The 24,849-nt window shown below is 41.5% G+C and overlaps 1 protein-coding gene across 1 annotated transcript; it reads right to left on the bottom strand.

The window, feature by feature from the left end:
- Window positions 1-914: 914 nt before the first annotated feature.
- On the bottom strand, window positions 915-23,341 carry BLVRA (biliverdin reductase A). The gene is made up of 7 exons (XM_048951785.1): window positions 23,321-23,341; window positions 12,852-12,983; window positions 11,065-11,184; window positions 10,394-10,491; window positions 8,939-9,046; window positions 8,084-8,255; window positions 915-3,491 (listed from the first exon to the last, which is right to left on the bottom strand). Exons 2-7 carry the CDS (start codon window positions 12,968-12,970, stop codon window positions 3,218-3,220), a joined length of 891 nt encoding a protein of 296 aa, XP_048807742.1. The 5' UTR covers window positions 12,971-12,983; window positions 23,321-23,341; the 3' UTR covers window positions 915-3,217.
- Between the last annotated feature and the right edge of the window lie 1,508 nt (window positions 23,342-24,849).

The following is a 24,849-nucleotide window of genomic DNA, read 5'->3' as shown; positions in this document are numbered from 1 at the left end:
GGCCATGCTGCCAGCCTGAAGGGACAGAACATCTAGAGTGAGAACTTCCTCCACAGCTTTGCATGACCTCATATCATTGTTTCTTTGCTCCATGGAAATTTTCCATTTCCCTTACCTCTAACTCTCTGAAAATGAGTTTGGAACAAACCAACTCAGCTGAGCTGTTCAGTTGAATGAATTTAGCGGCTCAATGGCATGAGACAAAGCTCAAGCCTTGAGGAGGCTTGCTCTTTCACATAGGAACATGTTAGAATACAGCATTTTCCGCATCAACTCCATAGCACTAGGCAGTTAACAAAGCATACTTCAGTGGACTTCTTCAGCTGTGCCACAGGAGCAGTTCCAGCAGAAGTAGCAAAAAGCCAGATACAAAGAATGTCTGCTAATTTGTCTGTGCCATACCTCATACTTAGCTTTTCATACTTCCATAACTGACAGTTCAGACTGTGCCAAGTACTATCTGAGAAACTCTTCTGAAAGTTTTTCTGCTACGATTAAGCTACTCATTAAACCACAAGGAAACCTCTTTCAACATGTTTTAGATTATATTTATCAGGTTCAAAAAGGGTGCTCGAGATCACCAGTTTTTGAATAGAAAGCTGGAAGTGTCCAGCTGAGATTTAAATTTTCATGCACTCGTGGGCAGGGGGCAGACTAGGATCAGAGGAGCAGGAATTTTGCGGGAGGGATCACAAGTTGAGATAAGGTCTCCGACCCCAGGACACTCATATTCAAAACTCTGAAACAGGAGAAGGAGACAGCTGTGGGCTTTAGAAATGGATCACAGCACGCAGTTGCTGGCAGGACTTTACAGGGCATAAGGAGCGAGAAGGGGAATAGAGCCCATTGGGACAGAGAGATTTTCAGCACAGACAATTGCTAATGAAGGACAACAGAACCAAAAGGAATGATTAAGAACTCCAGTTTTTTATTGGCGAGTTTGACATCTGATTAAGGATATATGTTTGAAGCTTGATACCCAGTAGTTCTTGTATACAAACCATGGCAGTGCATCAGCAAATTCACAGTTTCAAAGATAACACAGTTTGAATGTTCCAGGCTTTCAAGTGCAGCAGATTTGCTGGGAGGAACAGTGGGGATGGAGGACAGTGCAGGACACCCAGAAACTGCCTCCACCAGCTCAAAATAACCAGCTAATTTTCACAGGCTACAGAAAGAGGCTTCTCCAGGGCAATTCACTGAATGGCTGCAGTGCTGCTTTACAGTGCTCCCATGAGCTTTTGTTCACTCCTTAGAGAAATACTGCTAACTACAGCTCTCGTGAGGAACTACAGAGCAGCCCCAGGGAGACTTACTGGTTAATTTAGATGCTTCTGGGGAGCATGAAATCTCCCTTCCCTTTGCTGTCCCTCCCTGACTACCTGCTGTCAGTTAGCAAGTGGTATTCACCCCAGGCTCACAGATGAGGAGTCTGACAGCAAACAGGAAACTGTGCGCGCTGTCATACATAGCAGATACACATACACAGCAGATTTTAATTTCATTTTGATCCAGGATGGACTTCTTGTGTTTTGCCATGAATCCATTGGGATAAAATCCTTCCCACTCACTTAGCATCAGGTCCACCCAAGCAAAGTCCGTTACATTCATAAATAAGTCCCTGAGAATTCTCAGTAAGGGATCTGTTTGGGTGGACAAGCACGTGATCTGCCTGCACAGATCTGCTAGTGACACACACGGATTTCAAACACTTGAAATACTTTTCACTGACTGTAATAGATGTAATAGATTCAAATGTATTTTGTGAACTCATTCACATATCAAGCCCTAGTTGCTCCTGAATTATTTGGGAAACAAAATACAGCCTTTCCTTCCTTCTCTGATTCAAACTCTAACTGAACTGTATCTAATTTGAAAATAAATATGATTGACTTAATGGAAAACCCTTTTCCATCAGCACTGTGTAGTTGTGGTTATATACACATCCATAACATATAAAGTCCTTACTCAAAATTGCCAACGTGGTAACGTATTAAGGAGATGATGGGTCTGCATTTGAGAGAACTGTGTAGGCTGAAGTTTGCTGCTACATTAACACAGCACAGGCAAATGCTGTAATTAGAAAATAAAGGCAGAGAAATTGTTAATAGCTTTGTGCACTATTCAGGCTTCTTCTCCAATAAAGTGATTCTTTAGGGAAGTGATAATGTCTTCATATGTGACCCTGGGACTACTGTAAAATGCCACACATCCATCCCCACAGCTGTGATACTTGGTAATTGCATGGCTATATTTGCAAATTGCTCTATTTCCTACAGTCCTACTCTAATTTTATCACTATTTCTAACGACTTTTACTGTTTCCAGGAGAACACCAGTTAGTTTTTTCTTAATATCAGGACATATATTATTTTTAGGTGAGAATCATTCACATGCTGAATCAGAATACAGAACACCAATGAAAGACAATAACACAATGCTTCCAATGGGGAAAAAAAAAAAAAAAAAAGAAAAAAAAAGGAAAGTAAGCAGGTGGTGTATTAGTTTAACGTATTGTTTTAATCTCTTCTGGAAAAACATTTCTGTGTTGGCACAGGGCATCAGAGAAATAGAATGGACTCAACTTGCATCTGTCAGAAACAAGATATTTCTATTCTGGTTTGGTACCATTATAGGTTCTGTTTGAAGGTAGATGATTTCCAGTGTGAAATGCAAAACAAAAGAGGCATAGCTTCTAACTAGAGCAAACACACAAACCAATTTAGAGTACCCAGAAGAAAAAGGTTGGGACTGAGGAGGCACAACTTTTGCAGATCAAGCAGAGAGGTCAGAAACTCTTTTTAGAGCTTTGTTCTAGATAATCCTGTATGTCTCATTTTCAGATACATCTAAATAGAAGAGAAAGAATACTCAAGAAGGAAAATCATGTTACCTATTTGCAATCCTCCATGATCTGACTTCAGGGACATTACCAACTGAACTGCTTGGAAGCAAACATGAGAAACCTCATTGCTGCTGGGTTCCTGTCTGCCTGAAAGGACAGCAATGCATCAGAGCGGGGTAACATGTTGCTTTGTTCTAGCAAACACCAGAAGGCATGGGGCATAGCCCAGGATCTCCAGTCCACATAGAGAACCCAGGAGTGACATTCAGCCAAAGAGAATGTAATAAAGCAGAAACAGCAATTGCCTGATGGCAACACTTAGCTCTAGACCTACAGCTTTCCTATCTGCCATGTTCCTCTTGGAAGAGCCACCTCAAGAACAGATTTTCTCAGGCTGTTCACACTGCTGTTGAATCATCCCAGCAAGGTCAAGGCATCGCAAAATTCGCCATTTCTCAGCAGCCAGCTCTTCCTTGGATACCTGTCCCAGCAGTTTTTTAGCAAAGAGGTTCTGATCCTGCATGAAAAGGCCCACAGCAGACCTTGGGGCTTGAGGGAAGTTCTCCAGGCAACCACTGGTGAAACAGAAATTGATTTTCTTTTCACGTCTCATTCCTGGTCCTCTTTCTTCAATCCAAGTCAGAGGCCTAATATGGAGAAACAGTGGAACAAAAGAGTATTTATGAAGAAATTGAATCAACAGTCCTACTTAAAACATGTTGTGCAGTACTTACAGAAAATGCTCTAATAAATGCACCTTTTTACAATTTCAGTCACTGCACGTTCATTCAGGATGTTCTGATCAACAAGCCTTGTTGCTGGTTACAGAGCTGAACACCACGTTATAGCCTAAACTCTGCCACTGCTGCAAGCACTGCTTTCAGCACACTGCCTAAACTCTCTCCAGCTTCTTCTCTGCGCACAATGAAGCCAGACGTGTTCAGCTACCTTGAGAGGAATCAAGTTTAATCCATTCATTCAATTGTGGATTTGGATGAAAAGTGCAGTTAAACACCTAAACTTTGTGAGTGATTTAATCAAGGCCTCAGTGTTCAGTCATTCCTCCAGCAAGAATAAACTGTCACTAGGATACGTAATCATGACCCACACATTTAAACTACTGTAAGGAAAGAAAAAAAAACTAAGGATCCAAACCACAATCTGCAAATGATGCATAAAGGAAGATCCCTACAGGACTAATAAATGCAAATCTCTTGTGTTTCAGGATGCCCTAAGGCCACAGGGGTGCCTGAGGAGTGCATCACTCTGTGGTTTTTATGTTCACATTCTCCTTCCCTGAGACATCTCCTGCTGACCACAGCCAGGCTGGTTTTGCTGCATTTTTTCTTATGACAGCAAATATCCATGGAGGGTTGAGACCACTGTTGTGTGAAGCTGCTTTATCTCAGGCAGTCTGGTGTGAAGAAACCACTGGGCAGATACAGGCAAAGACCTCTCCCACCTAACAGTGGGTCATAGGATGATCCAAAACAGGCAGTATCAGTATGGGGTTGCATCCCTGGGGTGATCTAGAGCAGATGCACATCAAAGACCAGATTCAAACTTATGCTGTCTTCCACTCTGGCTTGAGGGAGCCACTGAACCAGAAGCACAATCACATAAGTTAGGCAAAATTAAAAAAAAAAAAAAAAAGAAAAAAAGAAAAAAGGAAAAGATAGAAATGGCTGATTTAGATCTGTGAGCAGGAAATGTTGGTTCTACTACTAGATTTATCGTCTTTTGTGATTGGGTTTTTAGTTATTTTCCCAAAGAGCTGTTCCACTTGGTTGCTAACTAAACATTACTTTTTAATTAACAATTTCTACATTGAAATTTGTCCTTTTTTATCATTACAAAGACACATATGCTGCAACACTGCATACTGTTTAAGCAATTATGTTGCTTAAGAACCAGGTTTGCATTTCATATTGGAAACTTAATTTTTAATAGTGCTGATGTTTTTGATTAGGTAATTTATCCACTTTCATTTAAGATCTTCATCAAAGCTCTATCTGGTAATGCAAGTAATTAGTTATTTAGTAGTATTAGTAGTTTTATTGGAAAACAACAAACCCAGTATTTTTGGTAGCTAGAGAAAGCCATAACTGATTTGGTTGGACAGTTAAGAAAAGGAGAGTTAAACTGAACACTGAGAAACCACTTTTACACTGATTTCAAAAGGAAGCACTACTATGAAAAAAAAAAACAAAAACAACAAACCCACACTGATTTTACAGAGTCATTTTGTCTTTCCAGATTTTAGGCCATCACAGCTTACATTTTATTCAGATTAGAAGATACTTAATCTTTTCTGACTCTCTGTTGCCTCAATGATAAGTAACCATGCTGCTTGAACAGTGCTAGCTGAAAAACCAAAATGAAGAAAATAACCTTTGTACCTACCTGCAGAAGAATTAACCTGGTTTCATGCTTGAAAGCATGCTGGATCTACTCAATATTTCAAGCAACTCTTGATACAGAAAGCATGTTTTACATGTTTTTTTTTTGGATATTCAGGCTGAAGTTATTTTTTTAGGCTTCATAAGCTTCATTCTCAATACAATTTCAAGCAGTTATTGCCATACAATTGCAATCAATACAATTATTCAAGCAGCACGTGTTCAGAAAATGTCTTCTGTTTCTTTTAAACATCCTGTTTCATGTGTTGAAAACACCAGTAATCTTTATTTACTAAGCAATCAACGAGGGCTGCCTTACCTCAGATGAGAACTAGACCTTATTTCTAGCTAACATCAGAACAGATGTTGCACAGATCATTAGCTTTCCAGCTTGCACTAAAACACTGACATTTATTGAATCCAGGCTGTATAATAGGACAGGAACTGCAGTCCCAAACCAGCCGTACTGTCAGCTGAGGTCTGCCTTTTCCTGGATTGCTTAACATTTTAGCACAGAAAGGCTGTCAGCTCAACTGCCTTGGAAACACGAAAGAGGCAGAGGTCATCTCTCAGATAACTGAGCTTGGAATGTTAATGCACATCTCCAAAATCCACCTGAGACAGATTAGCAGCCAGGGCAGACTACTATGCAGCAGGGACACGCCATAGCCTTTGCACAAATCCCTGCTCAAACAAGCAGAACACAGGCTGCTGTACTCTGCACCTGCTGCTTTTTCTAAGGCAGAAACCTGATTTCTCAAGGTTAGTGCATTTATGTCTTTCAAAGAAGGGTGTGCTAGCTTTCAGGAAAGCTGCAAAGCTTTCCCATCCCTTAAGCAAGACAGAACTTGAGCATGTGAGAGCTGTGAGTTCATAGAGCTGTAGGTTCATAACTTCACTTGGAGAGTGGGCCAAATTCCCTACTGTTGTACGTTCACTGACGTCAGTGGGGGAAGGTCAGCAGGAAATGCAGTGCAGAGGCCGACAGGCATACTGGCACACTATGTAACTTTCCAGCCAGTGTTAAGTTATCCCGAAGCATAAAGCAACTGTCACGAGGGTCATGAAAATGCTCATGGTGACAAAATACTTACTGACTGACCCACATGCAGAGTTAGCCATGAGCTAAGAAAAGCAGATATCTGTCAGCTGTGTTGCAAGAAAAATAATCCAGAAACAGTTCCGTACCTCATAAATACATGGCAGTTGTATTTACAAGGACTACTTAGAGACAGGCCAGCCAGGGAAACGCTTAAGCCATCCACTAGTTCCACCTGCTGGCTTTAGTTCAAAATCTCACTCTACACTGAGCTTTACAGACACTCTCATTACTTGCAAATTGCTAAGAGGGTAAACATGGATGGTGTATGGAGTTCTGTCCTCTCTTAACTACAGCATTTTCTTTTTATTTAGAGAGGAAGAAAGATCACTCAGACGAGATGCTTATCCCATCATAAACTGAAACAGGCTTTGTAGGAGCTCAGCAACATCTGCAGTGAAACCAATGGTCCAAGTGAGCCTTGATTCTTCTCTGCCCAGATATATAGTTCTACAGATCACTATTCTATATACGTGCAACAACAAAAAAGGTAATTCATTATGAACAAAGGTAGGTCAGGATATTTCCCTATGTGGTCATCTTTTCCCTGGTTCTCCCTAGTCTTCTCATTTGCCTATAAAGGCAGAACAGACTTCATGGAAAAACAGGAAAATGTGAGTGAAAAGAAAGGAACAAAGTGTTCTATTGCCATCCCCACCCACTAGGAAACATACAGAGACTGGTAACTTCTCTGTATCAGACAAGTCAGACAATTCTTACACTGCAGCTCTAGCATGCTTCGGCGCTTTTCAACTTCAGCTTGCTTGAAAAGGAGATGACCATCTGCATGAAGTCCACAGTAATCAAAATGAAGAGTTTCCAGCAAAATTCAACAACATTCTGTGCACTGAGTGGGTACTTAATTCTCAATATGGCACACTCATAAAATATTTAGAAACATATTCTTTAGCAAGGTCACTAATAAAATGCTACTTTATAGCAAGGTTATTGTTAACGTGTAATAAAACAGAGATCTAATTCAGTATTATAAATTGCAGTATCGGAAGAGTTTTCTGCAAGGAAATCATACAGCAGTGGCTGGACAAAATAATAAGTAATCCTGGCTGCTGGATTCTCACTCTCACAGTCTGACAGACTGGTGAAACATAAAGGAAAACGAACAAACACAAAACAAGATACAAAAACAGACTGATGACCCATTCAGGAAAAATCAATGTCAGTACTCCAAGATAGACATTAATCAAGAGCAGACCTCTCTGTAGCATCAGAATGATTAAAATGTGTCATTTTCTCTTAACCTTCAGCTAGTAGCACATAACTACAGCATTACAGTGCTACAAGCTACATATTATGACTACTCCACTGGGTTTTCAAATAGACATATATTTCCAACCTTTAAACAAGGGTTACTGTTCAACATACATCTACAATGTGTACTGTTAAACAAAAAAAATCCTACCTCTGAAAACCTTTTCTGGATGCAAGAAAAAGGCTTTTCAATCTAAGGCACAGGAAATGCATAAATGCATTATGAACCCATTCCCACACTCAGACATCAGGAAAGAACTTTTAAAACATTCTTGTGCCCTCCCACAGACATTGCTTGGTTATGGCTCTTCTTTACCATGATTGCTACAGGAAATACTCTCAGGTCTCTTTTGCTTGTAACGCTCTAAAACCAGCATTAACATATTCTATTTGCACAAAAGAAAGGATGTAGACGTCCTACAGATGATACCCAAACAGGCTGTCTCATCTGGCTGCTATAACCATTACTCACTTCTTGTTTGCAGTCTGAAAATGGACAGTCATTCTAGAATAATTCTTATCCTTCTGCTCTTCTCTGGTGGCAGAGGTAACAGTGAGGTCTCCAAAGAGGTCAATCAGCCAAGTCAGTCGGGCAATTCCACTGAAAGCTGGGAACCCTGCTTTTGTTTCATCGAGGACACTGCCTGGTGTAATAGCAACAGAAAAACTTGAGAAATGGAAAATAATAATGCGTGCTGCACAGTAAAGGCTGAAGAATTGCAGTATTGCAGGCTCTGAGAGCAGGGTGTAGAAGGACCAGCAGTGGATGAACTGAGTAGCAAGTCAACAAATATGACTGACCTTGAAATGGATTTGTTGGAGTGCTGTGACAGAGAACACTGCACGAAGTACACGTGCAATAAGCCTTAAGGATGTGCTGAGGAAAGAAGGGTATATGTGGATTCACACAGAGAAAGAAATGCACAAAAATCTCTCCCATCACTTCCATCACTAGTGTGGAATGCTTAAAGTCTCCACTGGAAATGTGGACATGTCCTCAGAGCTCATATTGATACTAGGATGAGGGAGCTAGTTGATACCACCAAAGCACACGAGAGGTGAAGAAATGGTCCACCCCTTGAAAGGTACAGGCTTGCTTTCTTCACAAGTGGTAGCAGAAAGAGAATAGAAAATAGGTCACAGGTGACAACTAGTAAGGCAAGTGTATTCCAGACCCTTCTGTAATTTAAAGGAAATATCAAGAGGTGCTATTTGTGTGTCACGTCAATTTATAGGCAGACTGTCATATAAAAGGTCTGGTCTGAAAGGGCTGGATTCCTGTGGTGCAAGCCAACAAATCTGGTTGAACTTCCACACAACTACTGACCTGTGAAATGTAACGTTCCCTTCACTAGGTCTTTCCCAGCCACCTCCTTTTTCAGCTGCTTATATTCTTCAGTCAGAAGTTCAATATGCTCCACGTGGAGGACTTTACCTGTCATTAATAAATAAACAAACAAATCAGGCCAGATTAAATAAGAACTTTCTGTATGAAACACATCTGAACAGTAAAGGCTTCACCAGCCACCAGTGGGAGCTCACTTAAAAATGCTCTCACAAATGGCTTGCAAAATTTTGTTAGGAGGAAAAGAAAACGCAGGCCCTATGTTGAGGCATCTGCTTGGGTTTGTGATTTTCAGGAGATGACAAATGCAGTGACTACAGTAACAGTATCCACTGTGCTCAACAGAAACTCTGCAATGAAACCCAATACCCAACTACAGCTGAAAAATCAGACTTCAAGTAAAAGATGGGTGAATGCTTGTCCTCCTTCCCCTCATGCTTCCTGTTCTGCATTCTTCTTCCCAGAGTAATAGGAAAGAAGACAAAGCAAAAAAACATAGTGCAATACTTAGACCCAGTTTGTAACAATATAATAAAAACTACCTCTTCCACTGTAATTAATTGGGCTACTCTGGAAAAAAATGCCATCTAATAAAAATTAAATCTGGCTCTCATTAAGTATCTTTTTTTTTTTTTTTTTTTTGTAGGTTTTCAAGAGAGTTGATTTAAGCTGCTGAAAGTAGTTGCTGCTGCTTCAAGAGCAGAGGTATAAATTTTGCTCAACGGGAACCCATTTTGCTAGCAACAAGGCAGCAAGTTGGTGTCAGAATAAGGAAAGCACAAAGCAGAAATCCTATACCTTCAGTATTTTAGGACAAAAGTCACAAGGGATGTTTTTAAGAAGTGGAAATATAAACAGTGCAGCCTATCCAAATTATTTGGACTCTAATTCAGCCAGCACTGTTCTTTTTCTTGAGTCCATTTACTGGCCTCAGCTGAACTGCCACCTTCTCATCCATGGTACTGCAGGGATGGGGCCACAGGCTTTCTGCAGTTAAAAACATCTTGCCTGGGGACAAACTTTCTTTCAAACAGGGATGTCTTGCTGGACTGCAAAAGCATAAGCAGCTGTGCGTGACCAGCAAGTCACAAATACTAGAAGCTAGAGGAGCTGTTTCCAGCTTTATTTTCAGGGAAAAGACAGGGAGGTGTATGTATAAATGTATAAATGTAGCCCTAAGGCTACATTTATTAAATGTCCCACTATCACTGTGACGGAACTTCTCTTTAACAGCACCTTACCCTTAGCTTTGACATCTGTTTATTTATTTTCCCATTGGCACACATCTTAAATCCTAGGCTGACATCTCTGAGACAGGTGCACTGCCTTGCATTCTGTAATTAATAGTAGACTGGAGGGTCCTGCCTTTGGGTTTGATGCCTTTAGTGCTATTCAGTAGGTAGTGCTGTTTGCAGCACTGAGAAGAAACTCCATTACCTTTTTGCTCAGCCATCTCCCAGAGCTCATGGGCTGCCTTAGCAGACAAAGCCATGGGGTACTCAACAAGGACATGCTTCCCAGCTTCTAAAAACATTCTGAAAGGGATACAAGATCAGTCTTTAAAAAGTATACTGTCATAATCATTTCTCACCGTGCTAGCTGATCCTCATCAACATGAGGCAGCAGTGTGCGCCTGCAGCCCGGAAGGCCAGCTGTGTTCTGGGCTGCATTAAAAAGGGGCAGCCAGCAGGGAGAGGGAGGTGATCGTCCCCCTCTGCTTGGCATATTAGGAGGAAGCTTTTCAGCCAGAGGGTGGCGAGGCACTGGAACAGACTGCCCAAGGAGGCTGTGGATGCCCCATCCCTGCAGGCATTCAGTGGATGTGGCTCTGGGCAGCCTGGTCTGGTGGCAACACTGCCCTCAGCAGGGGGGTTGAAACTAGATGATCTTTGAGGTCCTTTTCAACTCCGGTTATTCTATGGTTCTATGAACCCATTACATGGCTCATGTGGTACTTCAGGGAAGTCACAGTCATTACTTCAGGTTTCTGTCTCTCCTCAGGTGTCCACATGTTCTCCTGCAACAGCTGTACACTGACTCTTTATGCTCCTAAATTAATATGGAAGGTGGAGGCAAGGGAAAACAACAGAAAAAGCAATACAAAATACCTGATGGTTTCTTCGTGGCTTTTGTTCTCTGTGCTGATAAAGGCTGCATGAATCTCTTTGCTTCTTAGAGCATCTTCCAGGCTAATCTGCTTGGCTTCATTAATATTGCCAAAACTTCTCCTGTGTATTTTGCATAAATACAACCAGAGCATAATTATTTCAGTCCTTTCTTCCCAATTGCATGTTCTGCAGCAGCACTTAGAAACTGTTGCTGAGATAACCACTGACATAAAGGCAGAGCAAAGAAAGTTTGTGATCCAGGAAGGGCAAAGCACTTACAGAAAGAAGTGGAACACAAAAAAGAACAAAACAGATGGGTCAGTGCGCAGGTGGGGATATCAGTAGACACCATCCATCTGTTGAAACATATTTTTAGAAGCATCATACCAAAGGAGCAGTTTTATTTATAAGAGTAATTTGAGGGAGGACAGTGTTCCTGCTGGAGAACTACTCCCAGTGTTGGCCACATGGTCCAAAGCACCTGAGTTGGCAGGACCACACGCAATGCAATGGACAAAACAAACAGTTGGCTGTGATGGCACGTGACCTGCAACACATGCACCATGCCAGTACTAAGGCAAAGGCTCTCCTGGTCAACACACTGAGCATGTCTCCACCTCAAAACAAAACGTGCACCAACAGCAAATGCCCCTCATATGAGTAAACAGAGCTTACAGCTTGGCTGAGTTATGGTAGATGACACTGAGGATGAGGATAGGCCATAGTCAGGTCTTGAAAAGAAAGACAGGCAATGCTTCTGTGTATTTGGAATGCAAAGAGAAAGGCAATACATATATACAAGCAAGCTGCCTGTGAACTGTGCATTTCAACAGAATTGTTTCTCAATAGAAGTAGTGGAAATCCGATCTTTAGCGTGGTTCCAGAGTAGCTGTAGCCCTAACAAAGGCATCAGAGAACCAGGACTGCATTTGGCAGGGAGATAAATTGGATGACCTACTGGGTCCTTTCAGTCTCAAACAACCTGACTACATGACTTAAATATAGCTGGAAAAAAACACTCACAGTCTGAGACCCACACATGTACCCTGTGACTGTTTAAAACCTCCATGCTTTATTGTTATGCAGCAGAGAGTCCAGCAGGAATACTAAGATGGAAGTATATGTATAGCATTTCCACTAAATTTCTGTTGCTCCAGACTGGCAAGAAAAAAATAACATTGCTCTCTGAAAGGCAGCCTTACTGTAGGTACTAAATTATGGGAGTTTCTTTAAAGTTACAGTATCTGGTTTAAAAAAATAAGAAGTAAATGATTAAATTGCAGTGTGAAGAGCTTTACAACAAATATTTTCATAAAACTTTATCTTCAATACACTTTTAAAATTTGTAAACCTCACGTTTTGTAAATATTTCTGAAAGTTTCATACAGACAGATTTGAGCTCATTAGTATAAATATTGTACGTCTGTACATCCTGCACCTACAGAAGATTTAACCCAGACAGAACTGCATTTATCACGCAAATTCTGTGGTGAGAAGGTCTTTTACTTTTTATTTTAAAGAGAGTCCCTTCTGCAAGGTATCTCAACAGGTTAGCCTATTTGTTCTCTCCTGCAAAGCTTTCTGTACTCATTTCCTAGCTGACACTCAGGATGACAGACATGTTTGCATTAATTTTCCCTTTGCAGACAGCATTAAGAGAAATATAAAATTTCTGATATTCACTCCCTGTCCCCACCAAATTATAGTCCTCCATATTAAAAGGCATGTACACCAGAAGAAAGAAACATTACAATACACAGATTACACATTAAGAAGAAATGTCTAACCTGGATACAAATCCAAGGAGCTTCAGATGCTCTGAAGGGCTAGAAGGCATTGGATTCATCAAATCTCGAATCCGTGCTAAGCCAGCAATTCCAACGCCGACCACCACAGTCCCAAACATTCTGTTAATCTGACTAGAGGAAAAAAGAAAAACACAACATTTTTTTCATTTAAGAGAGAGAGAGAGAGAAGCAGCTCTGGGGCTGAGGGAGGGAACTGGGAGGATGGATTATTCCTTAACTCTGCTTTCATAAAGCCAAACCTTATTCAGATGTCAGCAAGTAGCTAACAGAAATGTGATGCAATAGGCTACTGAGTTCACTCAAATCCCTTTGAAATGTGTTCAAGTGGTTCATCATATCACAGAACTTGTCTTAAGACCTGTATTTAATAGCTAGCATATCACAGCTCCATCACAGAGTCCTTCCTTTCCATGAATGGATGGCAGACTTTAAAAGTGAGACATTTTTCTATTTATATAATAACTTCCTTTCTGGAAAGAAGCCAAAAGGTTCTGCAAATCCAGCAGTTCTACATAAAGCCGGCTGACTCTCTGAGAGTATGCAATACAGCCTGTCCTGGGCTGCCATATGGCCAGTAACTGCACAGCAGCACAGCCAAAGTATTCTTAGACAGAAAGCAGAGAACATTAATCTTGTCTTCCCTGATGTAAATGCTGGCATGTCCTACACTGCCAAGATGCAACCAAACATCTGATAACTTGGTCTAGATGTTTGACATTTCCACACATGAAGAAAGCTCTGTGATCTCTTTAACGACAAGAAGGCATGTCTTAAAGATTTATATCTCCCAAGTGCATTTCCCTACCACAACAACATCACAGGGAGGATGAGCAGGGCAGTACTTTCACAGGCCAGTCCACTGGTGATGAACTCTGTGTTCTGATTTGCCATCGATGTGTTGAAGCTGAAGTCAAGTACAAACCCCAAATAACCGTTCATCTACCACAAGGACAAGTAATGCTTTGTAAAGTAATTCTAAAATTTACGGGGAAAAAACCAGCTTTAAAACAATCCAAGTCAGCCTCTCTGCTTTTTTTGTTTGATTGGGTTCTTTTTTTTTGTTAATTTCATCCAACTACAGCTTCCCTTCAAACCCTGCTTCTTCTTTTCTGGTGTCCCTCCCTCCACTGCCCTATGTAGCCCTCTGCTATTTCACTATTCATCTCCAAAAAACACATGGCTTCAGCTCCCCTACACCCTCCCATCAGAAAGCCATCACTGCTCCCATAGGCAGCAGTAATATCCATCTTTACCATGGCCATCATTAAAGCTCTTCCTTGGACTCCTTCTTGTATTCAGTACATTTCTTTGCACCATGGAACACAAAACTGAACAAAGCTCTGCAGCTGTAGCCATGTCCTTTCTAATGCAGTCCAGAACACTGCTGACCTTTGCACGAAGAGGACAATATGGACTGAGGTTCAGCTTGTCCACCACCTTCTGCAAGATCCTTTCTGATGTTCCAGCCAGGAACTGGTGCACAGGGTTATTCCATTCTAGGCACAACTCTCTACACTTGCCTTTACTGAAATTCATGATGTTCCTGTGCTGCTTCTTCAGCATGCCCAGACCCCTCTAACAAGCAGCTCTTTTTACTGGTTACCAATCACTCCCCAGTTTGATTTTACTCATAGAATGGCTGAAGGTACACTCAATCCCATCATCCAGGTGGTTAGTAACGATATTAAATACTATTTGCCATGATATCCCTTGAGGGATGTCACTAATCGACAGTGCAAATTTGATGGATATTGCCATCTGACTTTATGTCACAGATCATGAACATTTTGAGCCAGTTTTCCACACACCATACAGCTCATGTGCTCAGTCCACACCTCACCAATTTGGTCATAAGAATACTACAGAAGATCACATCAAAGGCCATGCTAGAGTCAAACTTAAAAACTATTCACCATTTTCTTCTTGTCAACAGCACCAGTCATCTCATCACGGAAGGTGACTGGGTTGGTCAGGCACTATTTGCCTTCAGTAAATCCAGTAGTAGCTGTTCACAAACATCTTCTTGTACCTTACATACTTGCATGTCTTCCAGGAGGATTTGCTCCTTTGCCTTCCTAGTGACCACGGTGAGGGTAACCACCCTACAGCTCCCACCATACTCACTCTTCCTGCCTTGAAAACAAGGCAAACACTTGCCTTTTTTGCCTCACAGTAACATCAGATGTCAGAGGCTGCTGTACGTTCAGTGAGCAAAAGAGCTTCATCACCGTCCATCTCTGCTGTGGGTAATGATCACAGAATGGCCAGGGTTGGAAGGGACCTCAAGGACCATGAATCTCCAACCCCCTGCCACATGCAGGGCCACCAACCTCCACTGATGTATTACCACAGACTGTTTGTTGGTTCAGAAACCTGGGAGGCCTGAGAGCAGACTGGTGAAAGTCAAGGCATAAAAGGCACTGAACACTTTCAATTTTCACTTGCCTCTGGCCCAATGGAACAGCAGGCCCACGTTTAGTCTTGATGCCACAGAAGCCCTTCCTGTTGCTAGTTTAAGCGCCAGCTGAGCTTTGCCTTCCCAGCTTCATCACTAATTCTGGTGCTCTCTGTGTCTCTCCTAGGAAGTCCTGCCTGATATCTGCCTCCATGTACTTTCTTTGTGTACCTGAGGTCAGTCAGATGGTTCCTGCTGATCCACACCAGCTGAATTGTGAGAACAGCTTTCCCATATCGTGAGAACAGCCTTTTCCCATAACTTCAGTGGATACAAACTGAAGGACGAGAAGCCTGCATACACATAAGCTCAAAAAGAGTCTCAGAGTCTGTGGAAACTCACTGCTAAACAATTATAAGTAAGAATAGATGCCCTGTTGTTGAAGTGAAACAGATACTCAGCTCAACACAACACCAATATGGGCTGCTTCGGGTTACCTCCCCTAAAAGGTTGGACGTTCACAGCAAGGTAAACTACTAGCCTTCATCCACTGGCTGCCAGAGTCCCCCACCACATTTTTAAGACGTATGCTCAAGAGGGTGGGACAATGTTAATGATTTCTTGGAATTCTGACCCATTTTCTTGGAATGTAATGAATATGTGTACACGATGTCTTTAAATACATACCTATTGCTTTTCTTGGCTGTGCGAGTTTGGAGATATCCCCCTTGCACCCAGTGCCGTAATAAACATACCTGCTTTACAACCTTATGTGTGTTACAGTGTTTGATTTCACGTCACAGCATTCTGCTACATTTGGCTTGCTCTACACCAGAGTACTTGTGCTCTCTGCCCTCCAAGGCAGACTCCCATGAGATCTTGTCAAGTACATCCATAAATATCCCAAAACCACTCTTCTGAAACTTATGGTTGTCATTCTTTAAATTCTGATTCATAAAGGATGCCAGTATAGACCAGAACCAAGTCAATGGAGGCTTAGTAGTCCTGCTGGAGAACAGTAAATCAAGGCCTTATTTTCAGATATTTTCTAGGTTGTGGGAGTTTTAAGCTGTTACTATTTGCCTACTGCTCTTAGTGGGACTAATGGTTGCATGGCAGACAAATTCCCCTGAACTCCTACAGCCACCCTGTTTCCAAGAACTGCTGTATCTGTTGGTGAGATGCTAACACCAGTTTCATCTAAGTAAAGAAGATGAGGGAGCTGTCTTCTTTCCACCACCACGAATAAAGAACATTTCACCAAATACCAGTGTTTCTGCATCTCCTTTGAAGAGCTCTCCTGCTTTCATCTGAGGAACAACTTCTGACCTCCCAAAAAGTGAAATCTGAGAGTCAAGATGATTTCCACCAAAGAACAAAAGCTGTTACTAAGCAACCTGTTGCCATGGCACCTAGCTGCAAGGCACAGTTAGCAGGCTCCCAAGGTTTTCCAGGTTAAGACAGCATTCACACAGACAGAGACAGCTACTACATGCATACTGCAGAGCTTTGCTTATGTGTGCAGCCAAGAGAAAAATCACGGTGTCTGCTCCCCTGCTGACATTTTTTATTACCCTCATTTTGCTCACACAGTGTATTGGGAAACTGCTTAGTGAGAAAGGTAAATTGGATGTTTTGTTTTCACCTACCATAGCAGAATAAGGAATATTCACCTAAGAGCCCAGATGACTATATGAATATTTACTCATTATTTCGAACTTTTATGCTAGGACAACAACTACAGTTATCTTTCAATTACAAAGCTGATGAAAGAGGAAGCCCAAACCATGAACTGCTGTGCCTGCCTTTCATGCCTTCTTCTTAAAACCTGTGATCTCAGTTAAAGCTTTGACAAGGCTGCTGAACCTTGGCTCCTGTAGAACTGGGGGGGGGGAAATAAAAAGTAATGATTCAACAGTACATTAGCCAGCACCCAAGGGTCCAGCATCCAGGAGACCAGCATGACACAGAAGTTAACCTGAGAACAGCATCTAGCTGAAGAGGCTCATTTATGCCACACAGATATACCATAACCCCATCACCCTCCTGCTCTCTGTTGAGCTTTCTGTGCTTGTGCTGCTTGTTTCCTCCACTGGATAGCTGTAAACAGCTCTGCAGCAAAATGTATTCTCCACACATTCTGAGGAAATTCAGTAGTAAAAGGAATATTCAGCAACAGAACTGGCAATGGAGCATGTCCGAAAGGATTGGTCACACAGCAAATGCATTCCTCCCTGGTGCAATCAGAGCAGGACTTCAGCCTTTACATCTCAAAAAGCTTTCTAGTGCTCACACAGGTAAGCTTTACCTCCATTTGGTGCAACATCACTAAGGCCGTGCAAAACTAATGCACAGGCATGATAAAAAGACAGACCTTAATTTATTGCCCTAATCATGAAATATTTTTCATGCCATATATACACTCTACAGGTAACAGGTTCCTTCCCTTATCACATACCAAGTGTTTCAATAAAGCTTCACACATTTCCTGCAGTTTTCAAAGTCTCATTCCCACAAGTACAAATGAGTGACTCACGTTAGAAATCAAAACATTTTGCAATCAATTTCACCTGCAGCAGCACTATCACCAATAACACTGATGTGAGAAGCCTTCCTGGAGCAATTCCAATCCAATCTTTCTTAGCGTACTACTTCAAATGACTGCCACTCTACTGCTACACATACCAAGAGAAGCAGAAACCTTGCATACCAGCACTTAATCTGAATACACTGCCAAGAAGGTTAGCAAAACTTTACACATTCAATAGCTGAAACACTTGATTCCCACAGTTATTGAATGGTAATTGTTAGTTTCTCCAATGTCCCCTTCTGTAGAAGTCATATCCTTGCTTACATTAAATCTCTTTCTCTCCACAGCTAGAGTCCTCACATGTTGTCACTTACCCCTACCACTTAAAAACACAGAATGCAACCACCAGCAGTAGATAGAGATATTATACACCATCATACATACAGTGGCCTGGTGATTGTATTCTGCTACTGCTAAGAGGAACAGGAAGAGGAGGAATTCCTACATTCAGATGGCCAGCAACTGGGGAGACTGGGATGCAGGGGCTGTTACCGGACTGACTGAGCACCTGAGCCCAGCCGCCAGAGGGATCCACTGGTAGATCACATCCTGCTCAACCAGAGAAGTCAGCAGGAGGAAGCTGCTGATGCTACGTTCATACAAGTGCCCCGAGCGCCTGTGATCTATGGGGCCAGCCACACACACGTCCGTATATGGTGTCTGTTTGTGCTCCGTGTGAATGTGCTGGCTGGGAATACATTTTCATCCACACTACTGGTTGGATCTCATAGCATGGAGCTGCAGCAGCCTCATCCCTCCCAGACTTTCAGATCCAGCCCCATATATTCCCCTAATATAACTCAGATTTGTTTGAGGAAGTTCTCCAGTTTATTTTGCAGCAGACTTGTGGATTAGACAGATAATGTTCTCTCTATTATGGCAGTAAAGCCTAGAGAAGGGGTTGTGGCACCTTTCTTAGCAAAGATTTTTAGGGGAACGCCAGACAGCGGGAGTCGCTGTAAAAACGACAAGTTGAGACACTGAGGATCCTTCCAGAGCTACATCTCTAATTTCAAACACCCAGAGTCCTGAAGGTGCTGTAGTTGAGATGTTGGTTACATTTTACTGCTGGCACCAACACATTTTACTCCCATACTGCAAGACACATCTGCCTGGAGCAGAAAAAGCAGAAGTTGAACAGTATGGCTTTTGTTGATGCAGCTTAGAAAAGAGAAGAACAACACAAATACTCCCATTTAGCACATTTTTAAAAAGCATAAATACCCTTTGTTCTAGAGGGAACTACTTAAACACTTCAGTCTTTGTATGTCCTGAAGCCTAGCTTCGTAAATACAAAATACATACAAAGAGTATATACAAATTAGAAGTAAACCTGGCATGGGTCTCTTCCATCAGTCCTAACTAAAGACAGAACTTGAAACAAAAAAGAATGAAACAGAATGGAGATGAAGAAAATAGTTGTTTGAATACCATGCTAGAGCAGCAGTTTGTGGTTTTGCTCTGCCTTTGCTGCAACCTTGAGATAATACCCTTCTGCAAGAAAAAGATTATCAAAAAGGCAACGCCTAGCACTCTATCACTGTTACTTCTCTTCTAGAACACAGAAAATGAGAGCCAAAGATAAGTAACCTCAAAAACCTGTCAGACCCATTTACCATCCTTTACCATCCATCCACATGTTTCAGAAGAAAACAACAGCACCTCCTAGTAGCTTCAGAGCTGTCCTCGAGCTGCTTATAACAGTCTTACCAACCCTCCCCAAGCATTTGTACTTTGCTAGCACCCCTTTTTTGGCTAGCACATCTCAGTCCACAACTTCCTGGCAGGCGCACAGAGCCTGGTAGGTGAGTTAAAACTTCGAGGCACCAGCTCTCACAGAGGTTTACCATCAGAAAACAGTCTCTCACCCTGACTGGCCCTACTACACCTTGGAATAGCCTGAGTAAGCTTCTCTTCCTGGCTTTTAAATACAAACATCTGCATGCTTTTACAATTACACGCAGGTTTACTTGTCCAGGCTTTCCGATGAAATTCTGTTTTTCCAGCTGGCTTCCAAAGCTGAAGTTGATATGATTAGATTGAGATCTAGCCAGCCATTCATTGTGTTACAGGTGCCCAACAAACACCTTCACTGAAAAATGAAACTTAACAATAAATGACCACTTATAACCAATATATCAATACAGACCAATGTCTCCAGCATAACTGAGTGGAAAAATTTTACTAAAACATACTTGTTGCAGCCTAACTCCACCAACTCCAGAGTCCACGGCTGCCCTTGCTCACATCCCGGAAAGGCTGCACTCCACATCCTGCAATTCCATACAGGCAGTAAGAACTTTTCATAAAACTCATAAAACTGTGAGAGGTACTGTGAGAAGCTGAAGATCCGTTTTTAATACATCACATCTTCCACCCTGTGGAAGACTGAAATCAGAAGTGCTGTGAAATGCCATGTGTGAGCATGAATAATCATCTTGTCCTGTTGCTTTTCTCCATCCCTAGTGAGCCTCTGCGGTTCAGATTTGGTCAGAAGAGTTAGAAGAGAAACAAAACAAAGCAAAATAACACTTCTGAGGCACAGTCCCAGAGAAAGACATACAAAGAAACCAAGTCCTTCTTGGCCTGGCTTGTTTTGTTTGAAAATCTGCCCTGGGATACTGGGATACTGTACTATTTGAGTGAGGAGGTGGGGGGAATAATGATGATTTGTGGGTCCAGTTTCAGTGGTGGTCCTTGCCTAGCATACATGCTTTGCAAGATACAACTGATTTGTACAGGTGACAGCAGATGGCCAAGCTCCTTTTGAATATATCTGCACTGCTAGCACGGAAACTGGCCAGGAAAGAACTGAACTCACCTTTCAGCACTCCAAAAAAAAAAAAAGCTAAGAGGAAGAAATGAAGGGATCCAGTTTTGATTTAATAAAAAAAATATACTATTCAAAAAAGCTCTTGAAATTTCCAGCAAATACTCTGGAGAGAATTAGAGTCTTGTGAAACTCCTGGGTGGGTGAATAAGCAATCCCACATAAGAGCTATTAGTTAACCAAAGGGCTGTGGTTAATTAGTACATGAGTAAAGGAAAGAGCCACAAACAATCCCAAAGAAGTTTTTTTGGGCTTTAGCATGCTATAACAATATTTGAAAGTGAATTTATAACCATTAAGTGAGTGGTTATCGAAGAAGAAAAGAATGTTTTAACAGACAAGTGTCAATTTCTTTAAAGCCCAAATTTAGATGAGGATTCAGAAGAATGAGCTGCAGAATGGAGCTATCAGCGATTCACAGATCCTGTTTTTTCCATGGGATCAAACAATATTATTGCTACAATTCAAGGCTGTGACAGAACACAGCCTGGAGAAAACAGGTCCCAGTAAATTCTAACTCAAATAAAATATGTGACTCTAGTGAATGATCTCCTTTTCCTCAAAATGCATTCTCCAATCCTTGTCTGCTTAACACCTGTGCAGGCACTAAATTCAGATGCATTCCCTGGTTTCCAAGCAGAACAGAATAAGGCCACCAGGATCTCTGCACAGCCACACAGCTGCGGAGGCACAGGAAAGCTCAATTCCCAGGCCGTTCTCACTTTCTCCCAGAAGTTCTCCTGGTGACCTAAAGCAAGCAAACCAGATCCTTTTCCCTGTCAGTCCACCCAGTTCCAAAGCAAGGGAAATCTCTCTCTACTGCAAAGCATCTTTGGGCCTTCTGATGATAAATGCAATACAATAAATAGGTGTTACTACAACCTGTGTTCTTTCTCTTTGCAGTAGGAAACCCCACACAGATTAGGCATCTAGAAAAGGTGGGTATAACCACATTTTGTGTTCAAATATCCATTCCAAACAATACAATATAAAGTACAACAAACATTTCACATTTCTTTTTTCTTGCTGTTAAATTCAACTGAAGCCCTAGCCCTACAAGTAGTTAACTATATGCATGCTTAGCTTTAATCATGACTAATCCCATTGATAAATGAGAATACTTATAGAATTACATGAGGAAATAAGAGATTTCACTGTAACATTAGTGGGCACAAGAACAAAGCACGTATCCAGCCACAAGTATGTTCTTTTAATATCTTTATGAACTCAACCCAAAACATGATACCTATCTTCCGGTCCACAGAAGGTCACTGCATTCCAGCTCTGTGAAAGGCTGGCTTATTTTGGGAATCGCCCCCACCCAAAAATAAATAAATAGATAAAAAGACAGATAGAGATAAATAAAATACAGCACTCCTGCTAGAAGCTACCTGCAGTCACCACAAAGATACTGCTTGCCATGGCTGACGAAACCTTCTGTGTCCATCATAAGCATTTCAGCTCATAAGACCAGGGGCCTGCCCTGTGCTCTCTTCAGAGTACACAACACTGTCTGACCGTTGTCTGAAGCTGGCCAGAAAACTGTAGTTGGTCAGACAAATTAATTTTTTTGCTAACTTCCTCTTCTCCTAACCCGGAAAAATGTTTACATTCTCTAAAATAAGTTGACATTGATTGAAAATTTATTACTAGATTAACTTCTAAAGTAGACAATGCAATATAGTGATAATATAAAAATAATTTATACAGTGGCTAGTAGCTCCACCATTTTATCAGTCTACCCCTTTTCAGCAGGGCCTGAAAAATGCAATCAAAGCTCTCAATTCCCATTAAATTTTGGAAAGCTACCAACAACAGCAATTGCTTCATTGCAGGGAAAAAAAAGCTCCTGAATTAGGAGCAAGAACCAAGGTTACTCAAATTCCTGATACTTTTACAGCCCAATATATTTCATGCTATTGACCATCATAGAACTCAAGAATTGCCACTAGCCAGCCACTAAGCTCTTCTCACATGAACAGTCAGTCTGCAATTTTATGTCTCTTAGCAGTCAAGCAGTCCTCACTTGCTACTCCTCTTAAGAATATCCTAAGAAACTGAAAAGAATCTTTATCAGCCACTAGAGGGAGTGCTTGGTATCATACCAATTAAAAAAAAAAAAAGGTTAATTAAAACGTTTTATATAAAGACTATAGGAACCCTGTAAAGTACTTTTCCAAAGTACTTCAACTTTCCAGAAAATCTTATGTAGTTTCAGAAAGACAATGCCTTGTGTTTAACTGCACACATTTCAAAAGTGAATTGTTCATCTCATCCAACTTATAAGTCTACCCCTTCAAACCCTGAGGTTTCTAAAATGAGAGAGGCAGTTTTATATAATGAGTAGCTGAATTACTCAGAAGTTTTAGTTTTCATGTACAGTCAGATAGCTTTGAGCATCTCTAGACCTGAACACATGCTAACCCAAAGCTTGAAGCTACAAAAAAAAAACCACCAAAACAATGCACAAAAAGGTCTCAACTTACAGCTGTGTACTCACAGATTTACCATCACCAGAATCACAGTCTCAAAGGGACCTAAAAACAGCCGTCAGCAAAAGAGAAGATTCCAACTCGATCCCCTCCAGCTACCACTAATATTCAAAAAACATCAAAAGGGAAATGAGGACATACCTTAATACACAGGTCAGGTACCTCCGTCCATTGAGCAGGAATATGCGTGATGAATACAAAACCCACTAAAACTGATAACCTGACTTGATGGTTGGGTCCTCGCAGCAACATTTGATGAAGAAGGATATAGGATGGATTGTACCAGTGTTCTAGGCACATTGCAGGTTCAACGTATTCTGTTAAATCTTGCTGGACAGCAATTGCTGAGGCTGCTGGCGGCATCTACAAAACTCGTGACCTTAGCCAAAATCTCAGTACGTCTGCATCTAAAATTGGTGAGTTGGCTTAAAAGAATGCTTTACTTTTCCCAATCTGCCTTCAAAGGTGTTCAGTGGTGTTAGCGAAGCTAATGGCCTTCTCAGAAGAATATTTTAGAAACACAGTCTACCCAAAAACCTAATCCAAAAATATCTATTAGATGTGCACCAGTAATTTATTCTCACCACTGTGGTTCAATAGCTGGACAATACCTTGTTGATGGCAGGATTGGTGCATTTGCCTAGTTTTGCTGTAACCAGTTGCAGTAAGAGTTGAAGACTCCTTCAGTAATTGCTTAACCAAACAAACCTTAATGGTTACTTCTCCTGGGTTATCAGCACCTTCATGCTCCCTTAGGAGTTCAGCAGTTCATCCTGCACAGGAGGACTTCACCTCCCGTATTTTAAAAACAGGAATACTTTTTTTCTGGTATTATGGGCCCTTTAAGCCGGGAAGCTACTGGTCAACTGATGTAGATGGTAGTAAACTGGACCAGCACTTTCTCTGAAAAGCATTCTCTCAACTGAGTCCATGAGTGGAAGAAAACTGCCATCTGGCATTTAGGAAAAATAAAGTGAGCCTTCAAAACTGAGCCTCCTTTGTGTAGCCAGCAGGGAATAAAGACAGTTCTCCATTTCTGCTTCCTTGGCAAGGCAGCATCTTTCCTGGTGGAATCTATTAGAAAAAGCAGGTTCAGAGCAGCCAGAGAAATATGTTCTCACATTCCCTGCTCAGAGTGCAAGAGATCCATAGTTCTTCTCACCCTGTGACAGAAGACCATGACATCCAGTCAAGCTAAGTCTATTTTAAAAGATCAGCTTGACATTTTTATGGTTCTTCTATGTTTTACTTGCATCAATGTTGTAAATATCATTAGAGCAGGCTGGCTGTCACCAGGCCCAACCCAGGAAGGACTGGGTTGGAAACACAGATTGTGAGAATATTGTTATTTTTAAGCAGTAATCAGAGTCAGGCAAACGGCTGTTTATTTTGGAAAGATTTACTGAACAACCCTCAGTCTTCAGGCCTCTTTTCAAATGCTAGACATAATAAAAGTAGATAATGTGTCTTATTTTTGTAAATACTGGGCTAAATGCAAGGATGGCTGTTCACTCTGGCTTTGGCTAGGACAGAGTTTATTTTCTTCACATTGTTTGCTATGATGCAATGTTTTGGCTTCAGGAGAACAACGTTGATACCACACAATGTTATAGTTGTTGATGAACAGTGCTGTACAGAGCCAAAGACTTCTAAGCTTCTTGTACTGCCAG

This window comes from Lagopus muta, chromosome 7 (genome assembly GCF_023343835.1).
Source record: "Lagopus muta isolate bLagMut1 chromosome 7, bLagMut1 primary, whole genome shotgun sequence".
In the NCBI taxonomy this organism is placed as follows: Eukaryota; Metazoa; Chordata; class Aves; order Galliformes; family Phasianidae; genus Lagopus; species Lagopus muta.
This window is presented reverse-complemented; position numbering and strand designations above follow the sequence as displayed.